Source organism: Paracoccidioides lutzii, assembly GCF_000150705.2.
Source record: "Paracoccidioides lutzii Pb01 unplaced genomic scaffold supercont2.23, whole genome shotgun sequence".
In the NCBI taxonomy this organism is placed as follows: domain Eukaryota; kingdom Fungi; phylum Ascomycota; class Eurotiomycetes; order Onygenales; family Ajellomycetaceae; genus Paracoccidioides; species Paracoccidioides lutzii.
Genome location: NW_015440969.1, coordinates 478770 through 499399, shown reverse-complemented (window position 1 = coordinate 499399; position 20630 = coordinate 478770). Strand labels below are relative to the sequence as shown.

The window sequence follows — 20630 nt, the reverse complement described above, 5'->3', positions numbered from 1 at the left end:
CCCAAGCACAGGGGGGAGGAAAGACAGAGCAAGAAATGAAGAGAATGCAAAGAAAAGGAAAGGAAACAAAGAGGGAGCGAGTCGCCACACGATGCGCTTCACCAATTCCTCTTTAACCGTCTAAGCCACCTTTCTCCAACAAGAATTCCCCTGCCTTGAACCACTCTAAGTCTCCAAGATGCGTATGTATATATATCATACATCTACTCAATCTTCTCAACAACACAAGCAGTTCCATACGCACACACCTGCGAAAACCCACCCAGATCACTCGTATCAAACCGGAGCGCGATAATCGCATTGCCGCCCTTGTGCAGGCACTCCCCCACCATTCGACCAACCGATTCGTTGCGCGCCCGGTACAGCATCGTTGTGAACATGGGTAGCTCGCCGCCAGCAATGGATTTCAACACCATGCCCATGCTCGCGGCCCAGTTGCGCGATTGCACCGTCAAGCCGAACACGGCACCCAGGACGCGGACTACGCGATAACCTGGGAGGTCGTTCATGGTTGTTGTGATGACACCGTCGCTGTCGGTGAAGGCGGAGACGTCGAGGTTATGTAGGCAGTTTTGAGCTGCTGAGGCTGTAGCTGGGGTGTTTGATGTCATGGCTATGGTGACTGATGGGGTATAGTTTTATATTTGATTTGATGCCCGTATGCCCGTATGCCTGCAGGTAAGAGGCATAGATGTATGTCGATATGTAGGTATATGCAGCCCCGCTATTGATCAGGCGGCCAATGAGGGTTTGGAGTCGCGAGAGATTGTTTTCATTAACTTCTTGCTGTGAGAGCTGTAGATAGCTATTTCTTCAGGCAATCGAGTCTACAAAGTTCCGTGGAAACCGTGAAGCTATATATACCAAGTGGACAGGTTTGCCGTGGGGTTTAGAAACCTAACTCTGTTCAGGAAACAATTCGTATTCCTCCTCACGAGAGCTAGTAAATATGTTAGTTTCTGCTCCATCCGGAGAACATATCTCCGTGGATAAATATGCTAACGAAGCCCCCGCCGAAATATGCCTTACTGCTGCTGCTGCTCTCTCTGTCTGCACTGTACTTTCAATCTTGGGCCTGATTGCATTCGCTTAATAAATGGCAATCAGGAGACTATGTATACTAAGGAGAGCGGGGGAGTCTCCACATCCAATTATATCAGCCAGACAACTGATCGATCCGAAGGAGATTTTGCCAATAAATTTGGAGATCAAGGAGTAGTTATCTGATATAACGGACTATTTAAGAGGAGCAGAAGTAGTTGTTCTTCTTCAAAGTCAACTGTGTTTGTTGTTGATATCGATATCGATATTGACAGCCAGCAATTCAGGCTGGTCCTCAAAGCGATGATGATGATGATGCCAAGTCATTAACCAGTGCTGCCTCCTGCCTACAGAAATGCCCCCTTCCAACACACATGCCATTTAATAACAACTAGATCCAATAAATTGTCCCCGCCCTTTTCACCTTGATGTGCTCCGTTAAAATAGTATTAATAGAAGATCGAATTGCGAGTCCGACTTGGCGCATCCAGTCGTTGGAATGGACACCCGAACATGCTGCTTATGTCATCACTCCTCAGCCCACTTCGACAACCTCCCCCCCCCCCCCCCACACAATACCACCCGTCCGCTGAGAAAATTGTTTCAACCTCTCTCTCTCCTCAGTCTGAGGCAAGGCGACCGGCTCAAAGGTGAGTCCCTTCTTACCCCTATACTATTTTCACGTCTATATCTGTCTGCCGTTGGAATTGTGGCTTATATCCTCAAAATTCTAGTTTGATACTTCTATCACCCCAAACGGCTCCCCCCGGTCGCACATCCACCGTCGCCCACCATGAGCGCGGTTCAGGCGAACGACGCGGAGAAGAACATCGAGATATGGAAGGTGAAAAAACTGATTAAACGTCTCGAGGCCGCTCGTGGGAACGGGACGTCTATGATTTCCCTCATTATCCGTGAGTTGCAGATCTTACCTCTTTAATCTACTTCTTTTTTCCCCATCCCATCCAAGGACAAGAAGCCCCTCCTAAGACTGACTCAATGTTTCTGCCTTGCAGCACCCAAGGATCAGGTCTCGCGGGCAGCCAAGATGTTGGCTGAAGAATTCGTATGCTGCCAGTTCCATTCCCCAAGAGTTGGATTGAAAAGGTAAATACTTACCATCGTTCATATAGGGTACGGCATCCAATATCAAGTCGCGTGTCAACCGTCTCTCCGTCCTGTCCGCTATCACCTCCACCCAACAGCGCCTCAAGCTCTACACAAAGGTCCCCCCCAATGGACTTGTCATATACTGTGGTGAAATCATCACGTCCGAGGGAAAGGAACGGAAAATTAACATCGACTTCGAACCGTTCAAGCCCATCAATACCTCCCTCTACCTTTGTGACAACAAGTTCCACACCGAGGCCCTAAGCGAACTACTCGAGTCAGACCAGAAATTCGGTTTCATCATTATGGACGGTAATGGTGCCCTTTTTGGAACCCTCAGCGGAAACACAAGGGACGTCGTCCATAAATTCTCCGTCGATTTGCCCAAGAAGCACGGTCGTGGTGGTCAGTCTGCCCTGCGTTTTGCGCGTCTTCGAGAAGAAAAGCGCCACAACTACGTCCGTAAAGTTGCCGAGCTTGCTGTGCAGAATTTCATCACCAATGACAAAGTCAACGTTGCCGGCATCATCCTTGCTGGATCTGCGGATTTCAAAAATGATCTTAACCAGTCCGATATGTTCGATAACCGCCTTCAATCCAAAGTTATCAAGGTCGTCGATGTTTCTTATGGTGGTGAGAATGGCTTCAACCAAGCTATTGAGCTTGCCTCAGAGACTCTCGGAAATGTCAAGTTTATCCAAGAGAAGAAACTCATCGGCAAATACTTCGAGGAGATCAGTCAGGACAGCGGCAGGGTCTGCTACGGTGTGGAAGATACCCTCAAAGCCTTGGAGCTGGGTGCTGCAGAGACATTGATCGTTTTCGAAAATCTGGACATCACCCGGTGGGTTCTCAAAGCATCCACTGGCGAACAGGTTATTCTGCACACCACCAAGGCCCAGGAAACCAGCCGGGAATTGTTCATGGATAAGGAAACAGGCCAGGAAATGGAAATTGTCGAGCAAGCCTCCTTCCTCGAGTGGCTAGCCGAGCACTACAAAGATTTCGGTGCAACGCTGGAGTTTGTTTCTGACCGATCCAGCGAAGGAAACCAGTTCGTCAAGGGCTTTGGTGGCATTGGAGCTGTTCTCCGCTACAAAGTTAACTTCGAACAACTTGCTGATTATGAATCCGAGGACGAATTTTACGACGGTATGCATTTTTTTTTGTTTCCTTTTTTATTTATGATTTTTCCGGTCTAGAGAAATAAAACTAATTCTATTCTCTTCGTGTCTCAACAGATTGACGGTTTTGTGACCTCGCGGAGAGCGAGGATAACTGCCCAGAAATTCCTTCAACGGATGTTCTGACGGCTCGTCCCTTGAATTCAGCTAAAAATGCCATTCAAGGAGGTTACCAGGTAGCCGTCATGCGGGCTTTAGGTCCGTCTGCCCAATGCAATACGAAGCTTCTCAGAGGTATGTCGTCAATGCTAAAACCACTTTCTCACTCTCATTCCCCTTTCCTTGCTCTTTGAACGTCCAATTAAATCTAATTAATCATTTTAGGGCCATCCAAGCTCCGAAATGTAGCTATGAGTAACTAAACGGTCTGCAAAATAAACAATAGAGGAGGCCGTTTATTATCAAAACCTGCTGGATTACCGAGCGACAAAATGGTCCGAGGGAGGCGTGTAGCCTTTCTTTTTTTTTTTTTCTTTTCTTTCCTTTTTTTATTCTTTCAATCATCCAATGCTGTAATCGATGCTTTGTCTCCATTCACAGTAAATTATGTGCCAACGGCCAGAGTGACTACCGGCCGGGCTAGTTCACTGGGAGGGAATGGAAGTTTCCAGATATTTATCGGTTCTAAATTGTCTCTTATCTTTACGTCTGTCTTCCCGCAGTTTATTATGCATTATTATAGTTGTTTGTCCCTTCTTCATGCTTAATACTTCATTCGCTGAACACCAATCGCTCTCTGGTAGTCATGTACTGGTGGTGGTTGATACCTCTTCGAAAAATATATAAAGGAGCAGCAAAAACACCTCCAAAATCCAGTCTCAATCAAACTCTTCAGAGGTAAATTTTGTTTCATTTATGTGATGCAAGTTTTTTCCCCCTCTGTTTAGTTTCCCTCCCATGTTTGATGGATTGGGGATCCATCCAGCACCTGGGACTACAGTCGCATCCAAGGTGGACAAAATACAACAAAAAGAGAAACCCCAACTATAGCAATATGCAATCATTCATTCAGCTTCACCCATTCACGATTAAACTACTTGTAGTAGTCTATCTTGGCTGGGTATATCACTCATTCTGATTCTCGTTTTATTCCTCCCCTTTGCCGATTTCCTCTTCTCCCTTCCCCTCCCCTAACCGATCCCCCCAACTCCCCAAATCCCTACAACAGCTAGTCTTCCCCTCCAACTCCCGCATAGTCCTCTCCACCACATCCTCCTGATGCACGCCGCGAATCCTTTCACACTCAACGAAGAAAATATACTGCCACGGCCGAATCTGGCCAGGTCGAGGCATGATGCTGGTTAAATTGAGTCCGTAGCGGCGGAAGATTGTCAGCGCATCAACGAGGGCGCCGGGGATTTCATGCGCGATCATAAAGGAGATGAGGGTCTTTAGTTTCGATGGTGTTGCTGTGCTTGCGCTGCTTGGCGTCGGTGGATAAAAATCCGCTTCTCCGCTCCTCGTGCGCTCATTATTAATATTCCGCAGAACGAGGAAGCGTGTCGTGTTGCCTGCGCGGTCTTCGATGTTTGTGGCGAGGATGGATAAGTTGTGGTATGTGGCGGCGAAGGAACTGGCGATTGCGGCTTGTATGCCTTCGCCGCTACCGTTAACGTCATGTAGCGCACAGCCGGTATTTGCGACGATGCTTGCTGCTTTGGAGGTTGAAGGGGCATCTTGTCGCTCAACGCCATGAAAGTGTTTGGAGAGGAAGCGCTCGCATTGGCCCCAGGCTTGCGGGTGGGTGTAGAGTTTTGAAATGCGAGGGTAGATTCTTTCAGGGTGGGAGGCGTCTTTTTTGTTTTGGGAGATATTTTAGTTTTTAATAATACAAAATGAATATTCTTGGATTCCTCGTCGCACATCGACGGAGTGTGATATAAATGCTGTATAGATATGGACGTACCTGAAGTAGCATCCTCCTTGCGGACAAGCAGACAATGGTGGACAGTTAGATAATACTCCCCGCACACGACGATGTCATTGTAGCGGCCATCGCGGTCGGCGAGGAGGTCTAGAGTCTGTACGACAGAGCCATTTGTGGAGTTCTCGAAAGGAATAACTGCGTAGTCAGCTTCGTTGGATTGGATTGCAGCAAATGCGTCTGCGAATGAGGGTTTTGGGAGGATTGAAGCGGTTGTTGAGTTGGCGGACTGAGAGGAGGACGAAGCGGTGGGGAAGAGGTTTAGGACTGCCTGTTATTGATTTTAATTTAAAATTTCTTTAAGATGTTCTACGGAAGCTGGTATTGTAATTGGGATTGCATATATAAAACCTGCATATTTATTTCTGACCTGGTGGGAGAATGAAGCCAGCGGGCCGAGAAATGTCACCCGCAGGCTTTTGGAGGGAGATAACATAGTGCGGGATGGTGTATATACCCCGCGCAATTAAAACTCTGTATATATGATTTTATCATCGAGGGAATAAGAATGGAGTATTATTAAGAATTGAAAAGAATCCCTTTCTAGAGATCGCCAGAAGTTGAGACAGTTTAAATATTTTTTTTGAGATGAATCAAGCCCGACCGCCGGAGAGATTGAAAATATTTCCGCACAATTTACCACGCGGCAAGAACTGTTTATTTTATTGTATATGGTGTGGATATAACGATCTCACAACAACAACAACATCATCATCATCATCAAAAAATTGAGATAGATCGAAGAATATAACAATAACCAGCAAGCAGTAACTATTTAGTCTTGCTGGAATGACCAATCTGCGCTGACAAAACACCCGCAATGTCGGTTAGCATTTTTAAACATGCCCACCAGCGACTGTATACATCACAGCGCAGTCTCTCATCTCTCTCGTCCCTCTCCGTTCTGCGCAACGAACTAACCCAACGCCGCCTCCCGCTGTTCTACGACTATCTCAGCCCGCAACAATCGCATCTCCTCAACCTCTCTCTCGACGATATCATCCCTACCTCAGGACCTACCTCCGCCAACAACGGCAATGCCACCGCCCTCCCTTCATCAGTTCTTAACCCCCGCCCTCTGCCCGCTGGTCACCATCTAGTCTACTTCCCGCCACATGTACCTTCATCACAACTGCTGCCAGATGGGACAGACACATTACATTACCCGGGCCCGCCCTTTAACCGGCGTATGTGGGCTGGGGGCTGGGTGAGATTTTATAACGACGGAAATGATGGGCCGTTGCTCCTTAACGGGCAGCGGGCAGTGTGCATAGAGGGGATCAGAGATGTGTCTGTGAAGGGCAAAGATGGGGAAGAGAAGGTATTTGTTGCGGTTGAGAGAAGAGTTGCGGCTGTGCGGGAAGGGGAAGAGGAAGAGGAGATTCGAGGGCGGGTGTGGGCGGTTGGTGAGGAGGAAAAGGGGGATGCGGTGGTGGTTGAGAGGAGGAATCTGGTGTTTATGAGGGATATGGAGGGGGAAGTTGAGGGGGTTAAAGGGAGGACTAGGAGAGCTGTTAAGGGTATGTGTGATTGTGTGTGAAGGCACTTTTAAGTTGTATCTTTCATATTTATATATATATGCGATTGGTGGGACGTATATAACTACCTACCCTGCGAACTTACCTCTCCTGATGTTGCGATTCGACTGACAGCATTTTCACAAAATAAACAGCCCCATTAAACCCGGATTTCAGCCATACTCTAATCCCATCGCGGTCACTGCTATTCCGCTTTTCAGCACTGACATTCAACGCGCACTCCATCCACCTGGACAGAGGCTATGCGCAGAACATCGAGGGATATCAAGACGTGCTGGTTCACGGCCCGCTGACCCTCACCCTGATGCTTACCATATTCCAGAATCAAATCTCTGCTCTATCCGGCGGACAGGCGGTGATTGGGAGTATTGAGTATCGGAATCTGTCGCCGTTATTTGCTGAGCAGGAGATGAGGATATGTGCGAAGCGTAAAGGTAATGGGAACGAGGATGGTCATGCAGCTGCTCCGGCTGGGGCATGGGATATATGGGTTGAGAGCCTTGATGGGGGATTGGCCGTCAAGGGAACTGTGACTGTACATGTGAAGACGAGGAGGAGTTGAGGTTATTTATATATATCCGTGTAAATACATTACATTTTTCCATTCCTCTGTTATAGACATATACTGTATCTATGTATATGTACAGATAAGCATTGGATTTCCCCCAACTCGTAGAGCACCATTTCCTCTTTTGGCGGCTTAGAGCCACAATAGATAGGGCTCCGATTCGCCGGATGCACCGGCCTTACTAATCACCATCGCGGCTCTTTTTGCGCTGTAATAATTTCTCCGTAATAAAAGGGACCCTCTTCAACTCCCACCCGACCTCACCTCAACTTCTTCTACTTGCTCCATTTCCCTTTTCTCTTTGCTTCCTCCTCACAACAATGCGAACGGAAGAAGTATCTGCTTACTTTCTCTGTTTTGCGCTGTACTTCTAACAGCAGTCTAGTGCTCTCTCAGAATGGATGTTTTTTGGGCAGCACCACCAGTGACCAGGTATGCTCGCAGCTATGCAAATTCCGGGAAATATTAACGGAATACTAACCATCACTTGCTCACTTGGTCATGGATACACAGGGCTATCACAACTGCTGCGTTCATAGAGTCTCTACTGGTCTATGGTGGTTTTATAACACCATTGTCAATCGTCTTCCACACCCCATTTATCCTCAAGACCCTCCCAGAGGTCTGGCGATTAGTGACGCCTTTCCTCCTGACCGGCCCAGGGCTGGAATTTGTCTTTGACCTCTACCTTTGTAGGCTTCTTTGCTTCATGAAATGCTGCCAATTCCACCGCCACTGCCACTCTTTTTGGCAAAACAAAAGCGGCTTCTTTCCACTCACTGACTTGATAATAACCCTACGCCAACAGTGTATAGATATGGCAGCGGTTTGGAAAGAGACTCGCCACTCTTCTCTCTCCCTGGTGACTTTTTCACATATGTTGTCTTTGTAAGCACCGTGATTATGGTATGTGGTTTTTCCTACGTCTTTTACTATTATTTGCTCCAGTTTACCTCCGCATATCTGCCCGCCCAGCCTAATCTAGCTGAAGCGGTTCCTGGTCGAGAGGAAGATTACCCCTACGTCTCTTGTTGTTCCAATCATTCGCAATCAATCCTTTTTATGGGACAGCAGGCGCTGTAGGCATGGTGGGATTATCTGATACGTTACCGATTTGAATTCTTCTCGACTTCTCGTCCGGTGGTTGTGGATCCCTACATTCCTTAAAAAAAAAAAAAAAAAAAAAAATTATATCCTCTTATCATTTTGGATGTTGCATCCGTCTATAAAGTATTTAATATCTTCGTGTATTCTTTTTTTGCGTTATCCTCCATGTCTCTGCAATAGTTTATATCCCTATATCTGTGACATTGATATTTTCAGAATCAATCACTACAGAATGGAAGCGAGGCTGACCAGCCCACAGCTTACTGCAGGCCTCCTCCTAAAGTCCTTCATCTTCACTCCAGGTACGAAGCGAAATAACAAATATCCCGTTTGACACGGATTGATCTTCCATACAACAGGATAAAACAATCCGTAACTAATAACATCACTATTCACTTCCCAGCTCTACTAATCGCCTTCATGTACACTTACGGCCAAGTCAACATTGGCAAAAAAGCACACTTCTTCGTCATCCAGATCCCCGTCGAGTTTCTCCCCTGGGCCAACCTGGTCATCATCATGGTGATGAAAGGGTGGGGGGCAGCGCAGTCGGCAGCATGCGGCGTTGTAGCTGCTCACCTGTACGAGTTCCTTACCCGCATATATCCGACATACGGACGCGGAAGGACATTTATATGGACCCCCGTGTTTGTGAAGAGGTGGTTTGGCGCACAACGCTCAAACCAGGCGAATCGCACCTACGGGACATACCGTCGTGGCGATAGGGCTGTGCAGCAGGCAGGGGGTGCGTCGACGTCGTCGTCTGGGAGCGGGTGGTTTTCTGGCGATTCGTGGAATGGGAGAGGTGTTGGGCGGAGGCTTGGGTGATTGCAAAATTATTTGAGATACCAACCAGATGGTCGTATACCATGAAATTATTCATTTTGCTCAATAATTATTCTTAATTTTTTTTGTTTCCTTTGACCGTGATTTATTTGGCGCGACACATACATGAGACGATTGAATTTGGGATTTCTACGGTATGACTTCAGATGCAACATTATAAGCTTTTCACCTATGAACCTCTTTTGGATGCCCTATTAAATATTTTCCCTTCCCGACTTTACATTATCCCCGTATCTCGTGTTGCTCTGGCGCAACGCAGTGAAGTCACATGACCTTCTCACACTAAGCCCTTTCATCGCTAGAGCTTTCCTCCCCGAAAAAAAACCCAACAGCGACTTTTGACGCACTGCAAAATATTCGCCCAGCTCCGCCTCAGTTGGGAAACAGATCAGGACAACACTTTCGCCAACCCAGCTATTTTGCAAGTATCAGGTAATCCCACCAGCATTGGAATCCTTCCATCCACAATGGCCGCAGACACTGGAAGGATGGATGTCGACTTCTCCATCAAGCCCCAGGCGGTCACGCCCGCCATCCCGACATCTGAGTGGCCGCTGCTCTTGAAGAATTATGACAAACGTATGTACATGTACATATCTAATGTCCATATATCAGTCTGGGGATATATGCGACGACTTTTGGTTGTTGCTCTGCTATTATGAAATTCAACACTAAAAAACTAACTCAACGGCAATAAAATTCCAGTGCTTGTCAGAACCGGTCATTTCACTCCCATCCCAGCGGGATGCACGCCTCTGAAGCGCGACCTAAAATCATACATTAGCTCCGGAGTTATTAACTTGGACAAGCCTGCGAATCCATCGAGTCATGAGGTTGTAGCGTGGATGAAGAGGATATTGAGGTTGGTATTATTTATTCCAATTTACCCCATACCGTTTTAAGGAGGAAAAGGAAAACAAACGAAAAACAAAGGATGAAATAAGATTACACAAAACCTATTGAGTGAGAGCAGAAAGTTAACAACCATTTCGCCATTTGTACAGAGTAGAGAAAACCGGCCACAGCGGAACCCTTGACCCAAAAGTCACCGGTTGTCTTATCGTCTGTATCGACCGTGCGACGCGCCTCGTCAAGTCCCAACAAGGTGCCGGAAAGGAGTACGTGTGCGTGATACGGCTGCACGACAAGCTCCCCGGAGGTGAAGCTCAATTTGCCCGCGCCCTCGAAACGCTGACCGGTGCCCTATTTCAACGTCCACCCCTGATCTCCGCCGTCAAGAGACAGCTGCGTATCCGTACGATCCACGAGAGCAAGCTGTTCGAGTTCGACAATGATAGGCACCTAGGTGTGTTCTGGGTGAGCTGTGAGGCTGGGACGTATATTCGAACCTTGTGTGTGCATCTGGGACTGCTGCTGGGTGTTGGTGCGCACATGCAGGAGTTGCGACGGGTGAGGAGTGGGGCTATGGATGAGATGGATGGGATGGTCACGCTGCATGATGTGCTTGATGCACAGTGGATGATGGATAATAACCGTGACGAGTCATATCTGCGACGTGTTATTCGGCCACTTGAGAGCTTGCTTACGTCGTATAAGAGGATTGTTGTGAAAGATAGTGCTGTTAATGCTGTTTGCTATGGTGCTAAACTTATGATCCCTGGATTGTTGCGATTTGGTGAGTGATGATATATTTCCTGTGATCGGGATCATGCTGGGAGTTGGAGTTAACGTTCCCCTCTTTTACCCTGCAGAGGCTGGAATCGAAATCCACGAAGAAGTTGTTCTTATGACTACCAAGGGCGAGGCGATCGCGATCGCGATCGCTCAAATGTCCACTGTCGAGCTATCGACCTGCGACCATGGCGTGGTGGCCAAGGTGAAGCGTTGTATCATGGAGCGCGATCTCTATCCGCGCAAATGGGGTCTGGGTCCCGTCGCCTTGGAGAAGAAGAAGCTCAAATCCGATGGCAAACTTGATGTTCGTTTCCCTTCCCGCAGCCTCTGTACCCCGCCTCGGACATAAATGAAAAGACAAAGATGATAACGATGCTAACCTAACAACTAGAAATACGGCCGGCCAAACGAGAAAACGCCCGCGAAATGGAACGCTGAATACAAAGATTTCAACGCACCAATAGATAATGATGCTGCAGCTACTGGAGCTACTCCAGCCACCTCCAAAGAATCAGCCCCCGCTGCCAAAGTGAATGGAGGCTCGCCTGCAGCGCCCCCCTCCGCGGCCCCGGCCGCTGAAGAGGACGATGCTGAGAAGAAGCGCAAGAGACACGACGGAGAGACTGCCGAAGAGCGTGCGGAGCGAAAGCGCAGAAAGAAGGAGAAGAAAGAAAAGAAGGAGAGGAGGAGATCGAAGAAAGCGGAAAAGAGTGACGACGATAGCGAGTGAAGAGGGGTGAAACCAAATAGCTAAGCTAGGGTCAACTTGATTGGTTATGGGCGCTGTTGTCGTTTTCTTGTATGATATCTTCCTTGGTTTTTGATGTTACTTTTCATCAGGAGTTCTGGGAAAAATTGGGGTTTTTCTATTGTTTCTTGTTTTTTTAATGGCTAAATGCAATATTGATTTCTCTTGTCCCTTTTTGTGTGTCTTGTCTTTTGAAAGTCTCCTGATTTATACTATGGCTGATGATATTGTGTCGGTATTAATATGCTGTTAAGAAGTGCGTCATGAGAGAATGATTGAATCCAATTTCATAGGTCACTGAGACAATGTTATTAATCCCAAAGCTACTTGAAGGATTCACAAAATAAATATATAGAAAGACATGCCTACTACTGTCAATATACGGTATACGAACCTGGATGACCTAATATGGTGGTGGTCACATGGCCTTGACAACCCACCTGCTATTGACCTCCCGACTCCGCTACCGCAAGAATGAACAAGAACAGAATATAGCCGATTTACAGATAAATCCAGAGGTTTAGGGAATTTGGGTGGAAAATATATCTGGTACTCTCTATTGAATTTCCTCATAAATTATCTCAATCTGGGGAACTGATTTGCCCCTCATGGCTGCGGAGCTCACATCCATCAAGCTCCACCCGGAGAGCCATCTACTCCTGGCATGTACATACATCTATATATGCGGGCCGAGTGCCTGGCCACGACCCTATAGCCCCATATAATTTCATATAGCTAACAGCAAGAAATCCAGGACCAATCTCTCCTCCGCCTTCCCCACGAACTCGCCCGCCGCAACTTCAAATCCGTGCAGCGCATCGTCGAGCGGGAACGAGACCACATCATTCCATACCTTAAAGAGACCGCCAACGCCTCCCTCTCAGGAGCCCAAGATGCCAACCAAACACTTGCTGCCCTTGACACCATGATAAGTCGTATGCAGGGGTTAAAGCGCAAAATGGAAGCGCTGCAGGACGAAGAAAAGAAAATCTTGACTCAGTCGCGCAAGCGTATTCAGCATTTGGAGGACCTGTATAAGATCCCTAGTCTGGCAGATGTGAAGTATGAGGAGTGGTCAATGATAAGGCTGAATCGGTTGCTGGTGGATCATATGCTGCGCTCTGGATATGCGGAGAGCGCGAGACAGCTGGCTGAGGAGAAGGGGATTGAGGACCTGGTAGATTTAGGGGTGTTTGTGCAGTGTCAGCGGATTGCGGAGAGTTTGGGGAGAGGGGAACCGAAGGAGGCGTTGACGTGGTGTGGGGAGAACAAAGTGGGATTGAAGAAGGTTCAGGTATGTTCTTCTGCCCATACACACTCTGACTGAGCTGGTAATGTCTTGGGAACTGATGGCTTTTGGTGGCGATAGAGTAATCTTGAGTTTGAGCTCCGATTACAACAGTACATTGAGATGGTGAGGGCAGGCGATAAAATTGAAGCGAGACAGCATGCTAGGAGGTTCCTGTCCCCTCATAGTGAGACCCAGGCGACAGAGATTCGGCGTGCAGCCGGTCTCTTGGTATTCTCCCCTGATACAGAGGCTGCACCATACAAGGTTAGTTTTATTTCCTTACATTACAATATGATTAAGTTGCGATTACGTTCCCCGGTGAGTTTCTAAAGAAAAAATATGATAATGGCTAACTCATGCTTCAGGACCTCTATTCCTCTTCCCGCTGGAAACACCTCTCCAATCTTTTTATCCGAACCCACCACGACCTCCTCGCCCTCTCCTCCCGTCCCCTCCTCCAGATAGCGTTATCAGCCGGCCTGTCCGCACTAAAGACGCCATCCTGCCACTCCGCTTACGCATCCTCCAGCTCCAATCCAAACTCCATAACCACCTCCGTGTGTCCTATATGCTCGACGGAACTCAACGAGCTGGCACGCCACATGCCATATGCGCATCATACTAAAAGTTGTGTTGAAAATGATCCGATCGTGTTACCCAATGGGCGCATATATGGGCGCCAAAGGTTACAGGAGATGTGTAAGAAATCGGGCTTTGTACCTCCTGGTAAAGTGAAAGATCCCACGACAGGGCAGGAGTTTGACGAGCGTGAGATGAAGAAGGTTTATATTTCTTAACATTTCCTCTTTCGTATCTTTCGTTAATTCTGTTCCTTCTATTTTATATTTATTTACCTTTATGTTATGGCGTTTGGGGATGGATGGGTAGGGTGGGCTTTTTCCAGGATTTCCTGGATGATTTTTATCCGTACCGATGCATATTTTAAGAGGTCATCTCTCTCTTTGTATATATACATCTCGCATATATTGAACATAAATCCCTACTCCTATCAGTGATGATAATGACATTGTACCGTAAATAGGCAACTCTTTAACCGCTATCATCATCACTACTTTCTCCTCTTCTCCCTTTCCCAACTTTCTTCCCAGAAGCAGCAGCAGCAGCTTTCAACTCAGCTCCCTTCTTCTCGAAGACAAACATCCTAGCTTCCCTATCCTCACCTCTCCACCCACCTCTCCCTTTACCCCCATTCCGCTTCTCAATTTCCCCTACCGTGCGCGCATGTGAGTAACCCGGGTAACTAGTCCATGGAAACCGGAAACTAGTGACAACACGCAAGCCCGTGTGGCGTGCTAGATCACGGATGTTCCAAAGAGTATAGGGCTCGCCTTCGAAGAGGGTGATGAGGATTTGGCCTGGGGTTGTAGGAGGTAGGGGTTTCTCTTCCCTGCCCCCATAGTCATCGCTAGAGCCGGAGTTAGGCCAGTCCTCCTCGTCCGTGTATTCATGTTCATTCTCATCCGCGTTCGTCTGTGATGGGGTTGGCACAACAGGTTCAGAAAGAAGTGGCACGCATGCTTTGAAGAAAGAGACAAGTAGTTCCTGGTTCGCGCGTACCTGGCGATTTACATCTGTGCTTATGCCACCGACGTGGGGGAAGTTGAAGCAGATTATGTCCCAAGGACCACCGCTGCTGTGGCTACCGGTCTGCTTTTTCTGCTTTTGATGTGCGAGGCTGTGGTGAGTAGTAGCATCTTTCGATTTATGATCCCTTTTAGTTTTACCGGACGAGGGGGGAGCAGCAATGCGAGGGAATCCATTGCGAATCGTTTTGCCACCACCAGCAGGACCAGAGCCTAGCTTGCGGGCGTCGATTGAGAAAAGTACTTTTGGCCCCTGATTTTGGTGTCGAGGATGATCTTTTCGCAGGTTTCTGCCTACCTGATCATCCTGATTGCCGTCCTTCTCCCCCACCTCTTCCTCGTAGTCATTTCCACTTTCAGCCCCAAAGCTCTCATTCTCGTCCCTCTTCCGTTTCAAACCCTTCGGAGACGACGGTGTCTCCGAAACTCTCGCACGTAGCATTTTGATGTGCAGTTTTGCTTGCGGGTATTTCTCATACAGTGTCTGTTCAGAGTCGTAACTGGTGGCTAGCAAGTTTTTGCAGCCATGATGTGTAGCGAGGCAAAGGGCAAATGAGAAATCTCCTGCAGAGTGGTTAGATAATTTTCTTTCATGTATGTTTTAGGGAATATATCTGCGGAAAAGAAGGGTTGGGCCTGTGTAGATCTAATATCTAGATGGGAGTAGTTGAGAAATAAAAAAATAAAGGGTACATCTTCTTCCAGTGTGTCTGCTTCGGGTCTATGAATGGGGGTGAGAGGTGCATGATCTCCCTCTCTCTCTGGTGATATCTGCATGCATCCTGATAAACCTCATTCCATATGCTCTCTAAGAATCTGCTCATCTGCCTCCTGGTTGCAGATGGTGGTATAACGCCTAGTATGGCAATCGGGATACCAAAAGCAAAGCATACATTCCTCCTTACAAAGTCAAGCAAATATTCTGGTTTGCTACCCGTAAGTTGATCTCCAGGATTATATTCTTTTTGTCATTTCTCAAACAAAGCAAAGAACGAATCTCGATCAGCGAGCCAAATTTCAACAATTGAAAGAGGCACAAAAAATATATGAAAGAATCCAACTAGCAGAGCATATCAACGAATGCCACAAAAAAGAGTAAACATTAAAATAAGATAAAAAAATTAAAAAAAATAAAAATAAACCAACCTTCCCCAACCAGCAAAATCCTATCCTCCTTCTGAAACAGCATCATCGCATCCCGATTCGGTGCTATAAGTTTCACCCTGGAGGACACATTTCCATTCTCACCACTCTTCTTCCCCTTCCCGCCTCTAGACATAGTAGCAGGCGTCGAAACTCTCGAGAAACTCTTCATTTTCCTAGACCCACTGCCTGCAGTGGCGGTGGTTGCTGAGCTTTTACTTTTAGGCCTATCATGGTGAAGATAGTTGGCGATGCGCGCCTTTTTTTTAGACTTGCCCATTGCTAAGGTTCTTTATTATTGTTATTAGAGTTATTATGAATGGGGAGAAATGGGACAACTGAATGTGCAAGGCTAGGAGGTATATATTATATACAAGGACGGCTGATAAGGGGGTTGGTAGGTAAAGGGTATCATTTTTTTAGTGCGGAGTGTGAATTTTGGGGTGACTTAACTACACCAAAACTCTGGCATGCCCAAGAGAGAGTTTGGGTTAAGTTTCAACGGCTGCTATACGAAATCAACTAAACCAAGAAAATTTTATTCAGTCCTATGTATTCCCCAGTACCTATCTAGTGATCGTTGTCTATTTATTCTTACTTACGCAACACAAAATCGAAAATTGGATTTGATAATATCATTCAATTAATGCATAGAAGCTAGTGAAACATCCATCTCTACGCGCCTCAGACAGGTTGACAGAAGAAACAAAATAAGATGAAAAACCAGACCCAACAGAATATGCTACAAGGGTTATACTATTTGCGGACATCAAACTCAAAGAAGAAAAGAAATTGACGTGCACCTCTCTATCACATCCAGCCCTCAATGATGGTTTATGTGCAGTACATGCGTCAAGAAAATACGGCGGAAAAACCTCAAACCAGAAGGTAAGAAAGGCACAAGAATCAAGCATTACAGAAATCCCATCCCACACGCCTTATAAGAATAGATTTTGACAAGGAAGATTTGGTGGCCTTCAAGGAGACTAAGGGAAACAATAAGAAATGAAGCGGACAGGGAAAGAGGGAAAAAGGGGGAAGAAACGAACAGCAACGGGAAAACGTCCACTGGTACGCTATTCCATTAAAAAATGCATAGGTGGGATTCCCCCCAAAAAAAAAAATTGATGTAAAGGTTTTTGTGGTCAAAAAATGAAACTTACAAAATCCAAAAGAAAGAAAACCAGACAAACAAAGAATATATATGATATTGAAGCTCGATGTTGCAAACTTGACACGAAGAAGGGAGAAAATAATCGAAAGCGGATATAAACATCCAAAAGAGAAGTTTTCAGATGGTTTGACGGAAATACAAAGATTTGACCGGACTGCAACCGAGTGCGCCGGAGAATGGAGGGTGAAACACGTCGGTATTGTCCTCTGATTGTGTAAAATCGGTGCCTGCCTGAGAAAGAGGGACAGATAATAAAAAAACGCTGCAATGAAGATCGTACGGATATGCACATATTAAGTATTGATGGAATTTCCCATTAATATCCGCCATATTTCCAGGAAACGCGTAGCTGGTAAATACGCTCGTAACAGGAGATCGCCGCGGCGGTATGGGGAATATCAAGGATTCAGCCAGCATTTATTCAGCCTCTAGGACTTAAGCACATCTCTCATGCTTTGGCTGCTTGCACTTATCGTAGGATTGGAGGAGGGGAGAACACCAGTTCGGTTATTCATGTTCTGCTTAACCTTAGCCATAGCATAGACGATACCACTAACAAAGCCAACAATGATAGCGGAGACGCTGGGGAATGTGACAGGGGCGTCGAAGAAGACGAGGCCTGACAGGGCAATGGGGAGTTTATTCAGAGCCCCAACCATGGAATAAGTGGTAGAAGAAGTCACCCGTACACACCATGCGGAGGTATACGAGATGAATACAGTGGACAAGCCGGAGAAAATCATGGCCAAGATGACAGAGTTGCGGGTTGCGGGGGGGAAGTTCAGGTTGACGTTGGCAGAGGACCAGTCTTCCAACAAGAGTGAGGCGACCAGAATAATTGGGATGGAGAGAAGGTTGTTGTAGAACATAGTGTCAAAGTCCTTGAAGTTGGTCAACTTAATTCTCTTTCGCATGCCTAGGACGTAGCTAGCCGTGCAGAGGCAGTTGATAAGCATCCAGATATATCCGGCATTGAGGGTAGAGATCTTGGCTGTTGCATCGACGCCCGACACTGTTGAGAGCGCATGGCTGATATCCGCCCACGCCGCAATGATAGAGCTGAGAACCATCAGGCCGAAGGAGAAGAGCACCATGCCGGTAACTGAGCCTCCGAACCACAGAACCTCGCCGTACGCAATGAGGATGATCGTCAAGTTCTTGAAGATAGTGTAAACAGGGATGGAGAGATACTGGAGAGCTTTGGTACCAGTATATATCATACCAATGAGAAGAAAAGAAATGGGGAACCCTATACGATATTAGAGGCGGTTCATTATGGTTCCTACAAAAAAAAAAAAAAAAAAAGACTGGGAGAAATGCAAAACTCACATTTTTTGGCCTCATCTGCATTGAAATCTCGATAGGTGATAATCTTCAAAGATTTGCACGCTTGGATTGCAGCAACGCATACTATAGACTGGATGATACAACAACGGGCGCGGAGTGTTAGTCGGGATAAATACCGCAAATGGAATGGAAGGAGACCAAAAACAAGAAGCTGGCCAAGGGGGGACGTTGACATACCTGGACACAGAGAAGAAAAAAGTTCAAGTTGAAAGATATGCCCGACAGAACGTATTTATTTGTGACCGTCATTAGAATGGAAGACAAGCAGTAGCAGAGAATGGGGAGCGTGGAGCTGTGTGCGAGGGAGGATCGTGACGGTGAGAGTCGAGGTTGTGGTGGCGGCGGCGGCGGCGGAGCAGCATCGAATCGTTTGCTATTCGGATCCAATTTGTCCATATCGATGGTATAGATATCGCTCTTCTTGTCGTCCGCCATTTTGAATAAATTGTATCGAGTAATGGGGAGGAGTGGATGAGTTACGATGAGGTGCGAGTTTTGGGCTTTTGTTCAACGATCTTGGACAGGTAGAAAAGGGGGTCCGAGGTACCGCGCAAGAAAGAGAAAAAAAAGGCCGTCAAATATAATAATATGCAGACTCAAAGAAAGGAAGAAAGGCGAGAAACCTGAAGAGAAGGTAGACGAAGAACAGACGACAGGATAGACGAGAAGTGGGTGCCGTGAGTCCTGACAATGCAGAAAGTCGAAGAAGTGAGCGAGAGACGGTTTTGAGGGGCCCGTAATATTACATTACGCTTTTGGGGCTATTCCAGTTATCACGACGAGTAACTCACTAGTTAACTAGTTAGTCAACTATTAAGTTAGATTAGTCAGCGAGACGGCTATGGTTAACCTGATCCGAATGTTTTTAACATCCAAAGAAAGTTAAATAGCACGAACTTTAGGGGAAGTGTGAATTGAATTTAGATGAGTTCCATGAAGAAGTAGTAGTTAAATGAGTTCCAGATTTGGAGTCGTTTACCTATAATGTTGTTTCATTCATGGATTGTAACACGAGTTTAATATTTAGATCATGAAAAGGGATCATGCTGCAAACCAATCGAAACTGGATATAAATTTTATCCTAACAAACGTATTTCAAAATTATCAGCTCTACATAACTACCTTCATTTTAGGCTAATATACAGAGTAGAACATAGGGAATTAACACCCTACATTATACACGAAATCCCCTAATCTCACCGACCGCCCCTTTCTTCTCATACAACAACAACAACAACAACCGCACTCTCTGCCCAATGGCACCGCGCGATCCCGACCTCGCCTCCGATGATGACGACGACGACGACGATGCCCTCTTTGCCGCCCTCGAAAGAGAAGAAATCAACCCATCCCATACGGCTCAGCGAATCGAACAACTACAAGCGGAACTAGTCTCCCGGGCCCGGCAACAACCGCGGCAACAGGATCAAGACCCTTCCAATCCCATCTCCAACACCACAACCCTCCAAAACACTCTCGTCCCCACCCTACCAACCGACCAATCCCTCCTCGATTTCACAACCCGTCATCCCCGCTGCGTCATCCACTTCTCACACTCAGACTTCACCCGCTGTGCCGTAATGGACAGACACATCCACGCCCTCGCAGCGCTGCATCACGAGACCCGCTTTGCAACGGTGGACGTGCGCAACGTGCCTTTCGTCGTAGCGAAGCTGAAAGTGAAAGTTCTGCCCTGTGTCATTGGATTCGTGGACGGGGTTGGCGTGGAGAGGATTGTCGGGTTTGAAGGGCTTGGGTATGGCGGGCAGCAGGATGCTGATGAGGAGTTTCGCACTGGGGAGCTGGAGAGGAGGTTGCTGGGGAAGGGCTGTTTGGTTAAACGGAGAATTGGGAGGGGGGATGAGCTTGGCAGCGATGTTGAAGGGGAGAGGGAACAGGAGGTGAGGAGGAAGAAAAGGGCTGGGGTGATTAGTGGGTCTGCGAATAAGGGGGCGGATGATTATGATGATGATGATGATGATGAGTGGGATTGAGGATGCATTACTCACCGTCCTTGGATTGGAGTATATATATATGGATGAGCAGAAAAGATAAGGATAAGTAAATAGGTGATGGGTTTTTCTTTTCTTTTCTTTTCTTTTCTTTTTCTTTTTTGGTGGTATGCGCTTCTTGCACATTTGATATTCCTCGGCAGTTTGTGAGATCCCATTTGTTCATGATAGATCAAAGATAAAAATGCTCCTACACCACCATCTCTCCGTCTGTTTGCCCGCGATATCCAAGTATTTGGGTGAGGGCTGGGGGAATGTGATCCGAAACCGCTTTCGGGGGTTGGGGGGGAGGGGGGGGGAAATGTTCAGAAAAGGAAATGAAAGGAAATTCATTCCATGGCATGGAAAAGCAATGCTG

At 46.9% G+C, this 20630-nt stretch overlaps 10 protein-coding genes across 10 annotated transcripts; 6 read left to right on the top strand and 4 right to left on the bottom strand.

The window, feature by feature from the left end:
* Positions 1–203: 203 nt before the first annotated feature.
* Positions 204–611, bottom strand: PAAG_07382 (hypothetical protein; the record flags this gene model as incomplete). The annotated part of the gene is made up of 1 exon (XM_002790799.1): positions 204–611. One exon carries the CDS (start codon positions 609–611, stop codon positions 204–206), a length of 408 nt encoding a protein of 135 aa, XP_002790845.1.
* Positions 612–1834: 1223 nt separating this feature from the next.
* Positions 1835–3697, top strand: PAAG_07381 (eukaryotic peptide chain release factor subunit 1; the record flags this gene model as incomplete). Its single annotated transcript, XM_015846214.1, has 5 exons — positions 1835–1955; positions 2058–2107; positions 2175–3319; positions 3421–3569; positions 3660–3697. 5 exons carry the CDS (start codon positions 1835–1837, stop codon positions 3695–3697), a joined length of 1503 nt encoding a protein of 500 aa, XP_015700649.1.
* A 724-nt stretch (positions 3698–4421) lies between these two features.
* Positions 4422–5695, bottom strand: PAAG_07380 (prephenate dehydratase; the record flags this gene model as incomplete). Its single annotated transcript, XM_015846213.1, has 3 exons — positions 4422–5128; positions 5242–5488; positions 5630–5695. 3 exons carry the CDS (start codon positions 5693–5695, stop codon positions 4422–4424), a joined length of 1020 nt encoding a protein of 339 aa, XP_015700648.1.
* Positions 5696–6079: 384 nt separating this feature from the next.
* PAAG_07379 (hypothetical protein) lies at positions 6080–7359 on the top strand (the record flags this gene model as incomplete). The annotated part of the gene is made up of 2 exons (XM_002790796.1): positions 6080–6779; positions 6932–7359. The coding sequence occupies 2 exons, from the start codon at positions 6080–6082 to the stop codon at positions 7357–7359; spliced, it is 1128 nt and encodes a 375-aa protein (XP_002790842.1).
* Positions 7360–7762: 403 nt separating this feature from the next.
* PAAG_12387 (hypothetical protein) lies at positions 7763–9300 on the top strand (the record flags this gene model as incomplete). The annotated part of the gene is made up of 5 exons (XM_015847881.1): positions 7763–7797; positions 7879–8057; positions 8174–8271; positions 8732–8774; positions 8876–9300. 5 exons carry the CDS (start codon positions 7763–7765, stop codon positions 9298–9300), a joined length of 780 nt encoding a protein of 259 aa, XP_015702524.1.
* A 485-nt stretch (positions 9301–9785) lies between these two features.
* PAAG_12386 (centromere/microtubule-binding protein cbf5) lies at positions 9786–11683 on the top strand (the record flags this gene model as incomplete). Its single annotated transcript, XM_002790795.2, has 5 exons — positions 9786–9897; positions 10024–10180; positions 10323–10954; positions 11031–11257; positions 11345–11683. 5 exons carry the CDS (start codon positions 9786–9788, stop codon positions 11681–11683), a joined length of 1467 nt encoding a protein of 488 aa, XP_002790841.2.
* A 626-nt stretch (positions 11684–12309) lies between these two features.
* Positions 12310–13789, top strand: PAAG_07377 (negative regulation of gluconeogenesis; the record flags this gene model as incomplete). The annotated part of the gene is made up of 4 exons (XM_015846212.1): positions 12310–12394; positions 12448–12995; positions 13071–13256; positions 13358–13789. The coding sequence occupies 4 exons, from the start codon at positions 12310–12312 to the stop codon at positions 13787–13789; spliced, it is 1251 nt and encodes a 416-aa protein (XP_015700647.1).
* A 253-nt stretch (positions 13790–14042) lies between these two features.
* Positions 14043–16019, bottom strand: PAAG_07376 (hypothetical protein; the record flags this gene model as incomplete). Its single annotated transcript, XM_015846211.1, has 2 exons — positions 14043–15160; positions 15743–16019. The coding sequence occupies 2 exons, from the start codon at positions 16017–16019 to the stop codon at positions 14043–14045; spliced, it is 1395 nt and encodes a 464-aa protein (XP_015700646.1).
* Positions 16020–17341: 1322 nt separating this feature from the next.
* Positions 17342–18695, bottom strand: PAAG_07375 (GDP-mannose transporter; the record flags this gene model as incomplete). The annotated part of the gene is made up of 3 exons (XM_002790792.2): positions 17342–18162; positions 18243–18330; positions 18438–18695. The coding sequence occupies 3 exons, from the start codon at positions 18693–18695 to the stop codon at positions 17342–17344; spliced, it is 1167 nt and encodes a 388-aa protein (XP_002790838.1).
* Positions 18696–19516: 821 nt separating this feature from the next.
* Positions 19517–20254, top strand: PAAG_07374 (GTPase inhibitor; the record flags this gene model as incomplete). Its single annotated transcript, XM_002790791.2, has 1 exon — positions 19517–20254. One exon carries the CDS (start codon positions 19517–19519, stop codon positions 20252–20254), a length of 738 nt encoding a protein of 245 aa, XP_002790837.2.
* Positions 20255–20630: the final 376 nt, after the last annotated feature.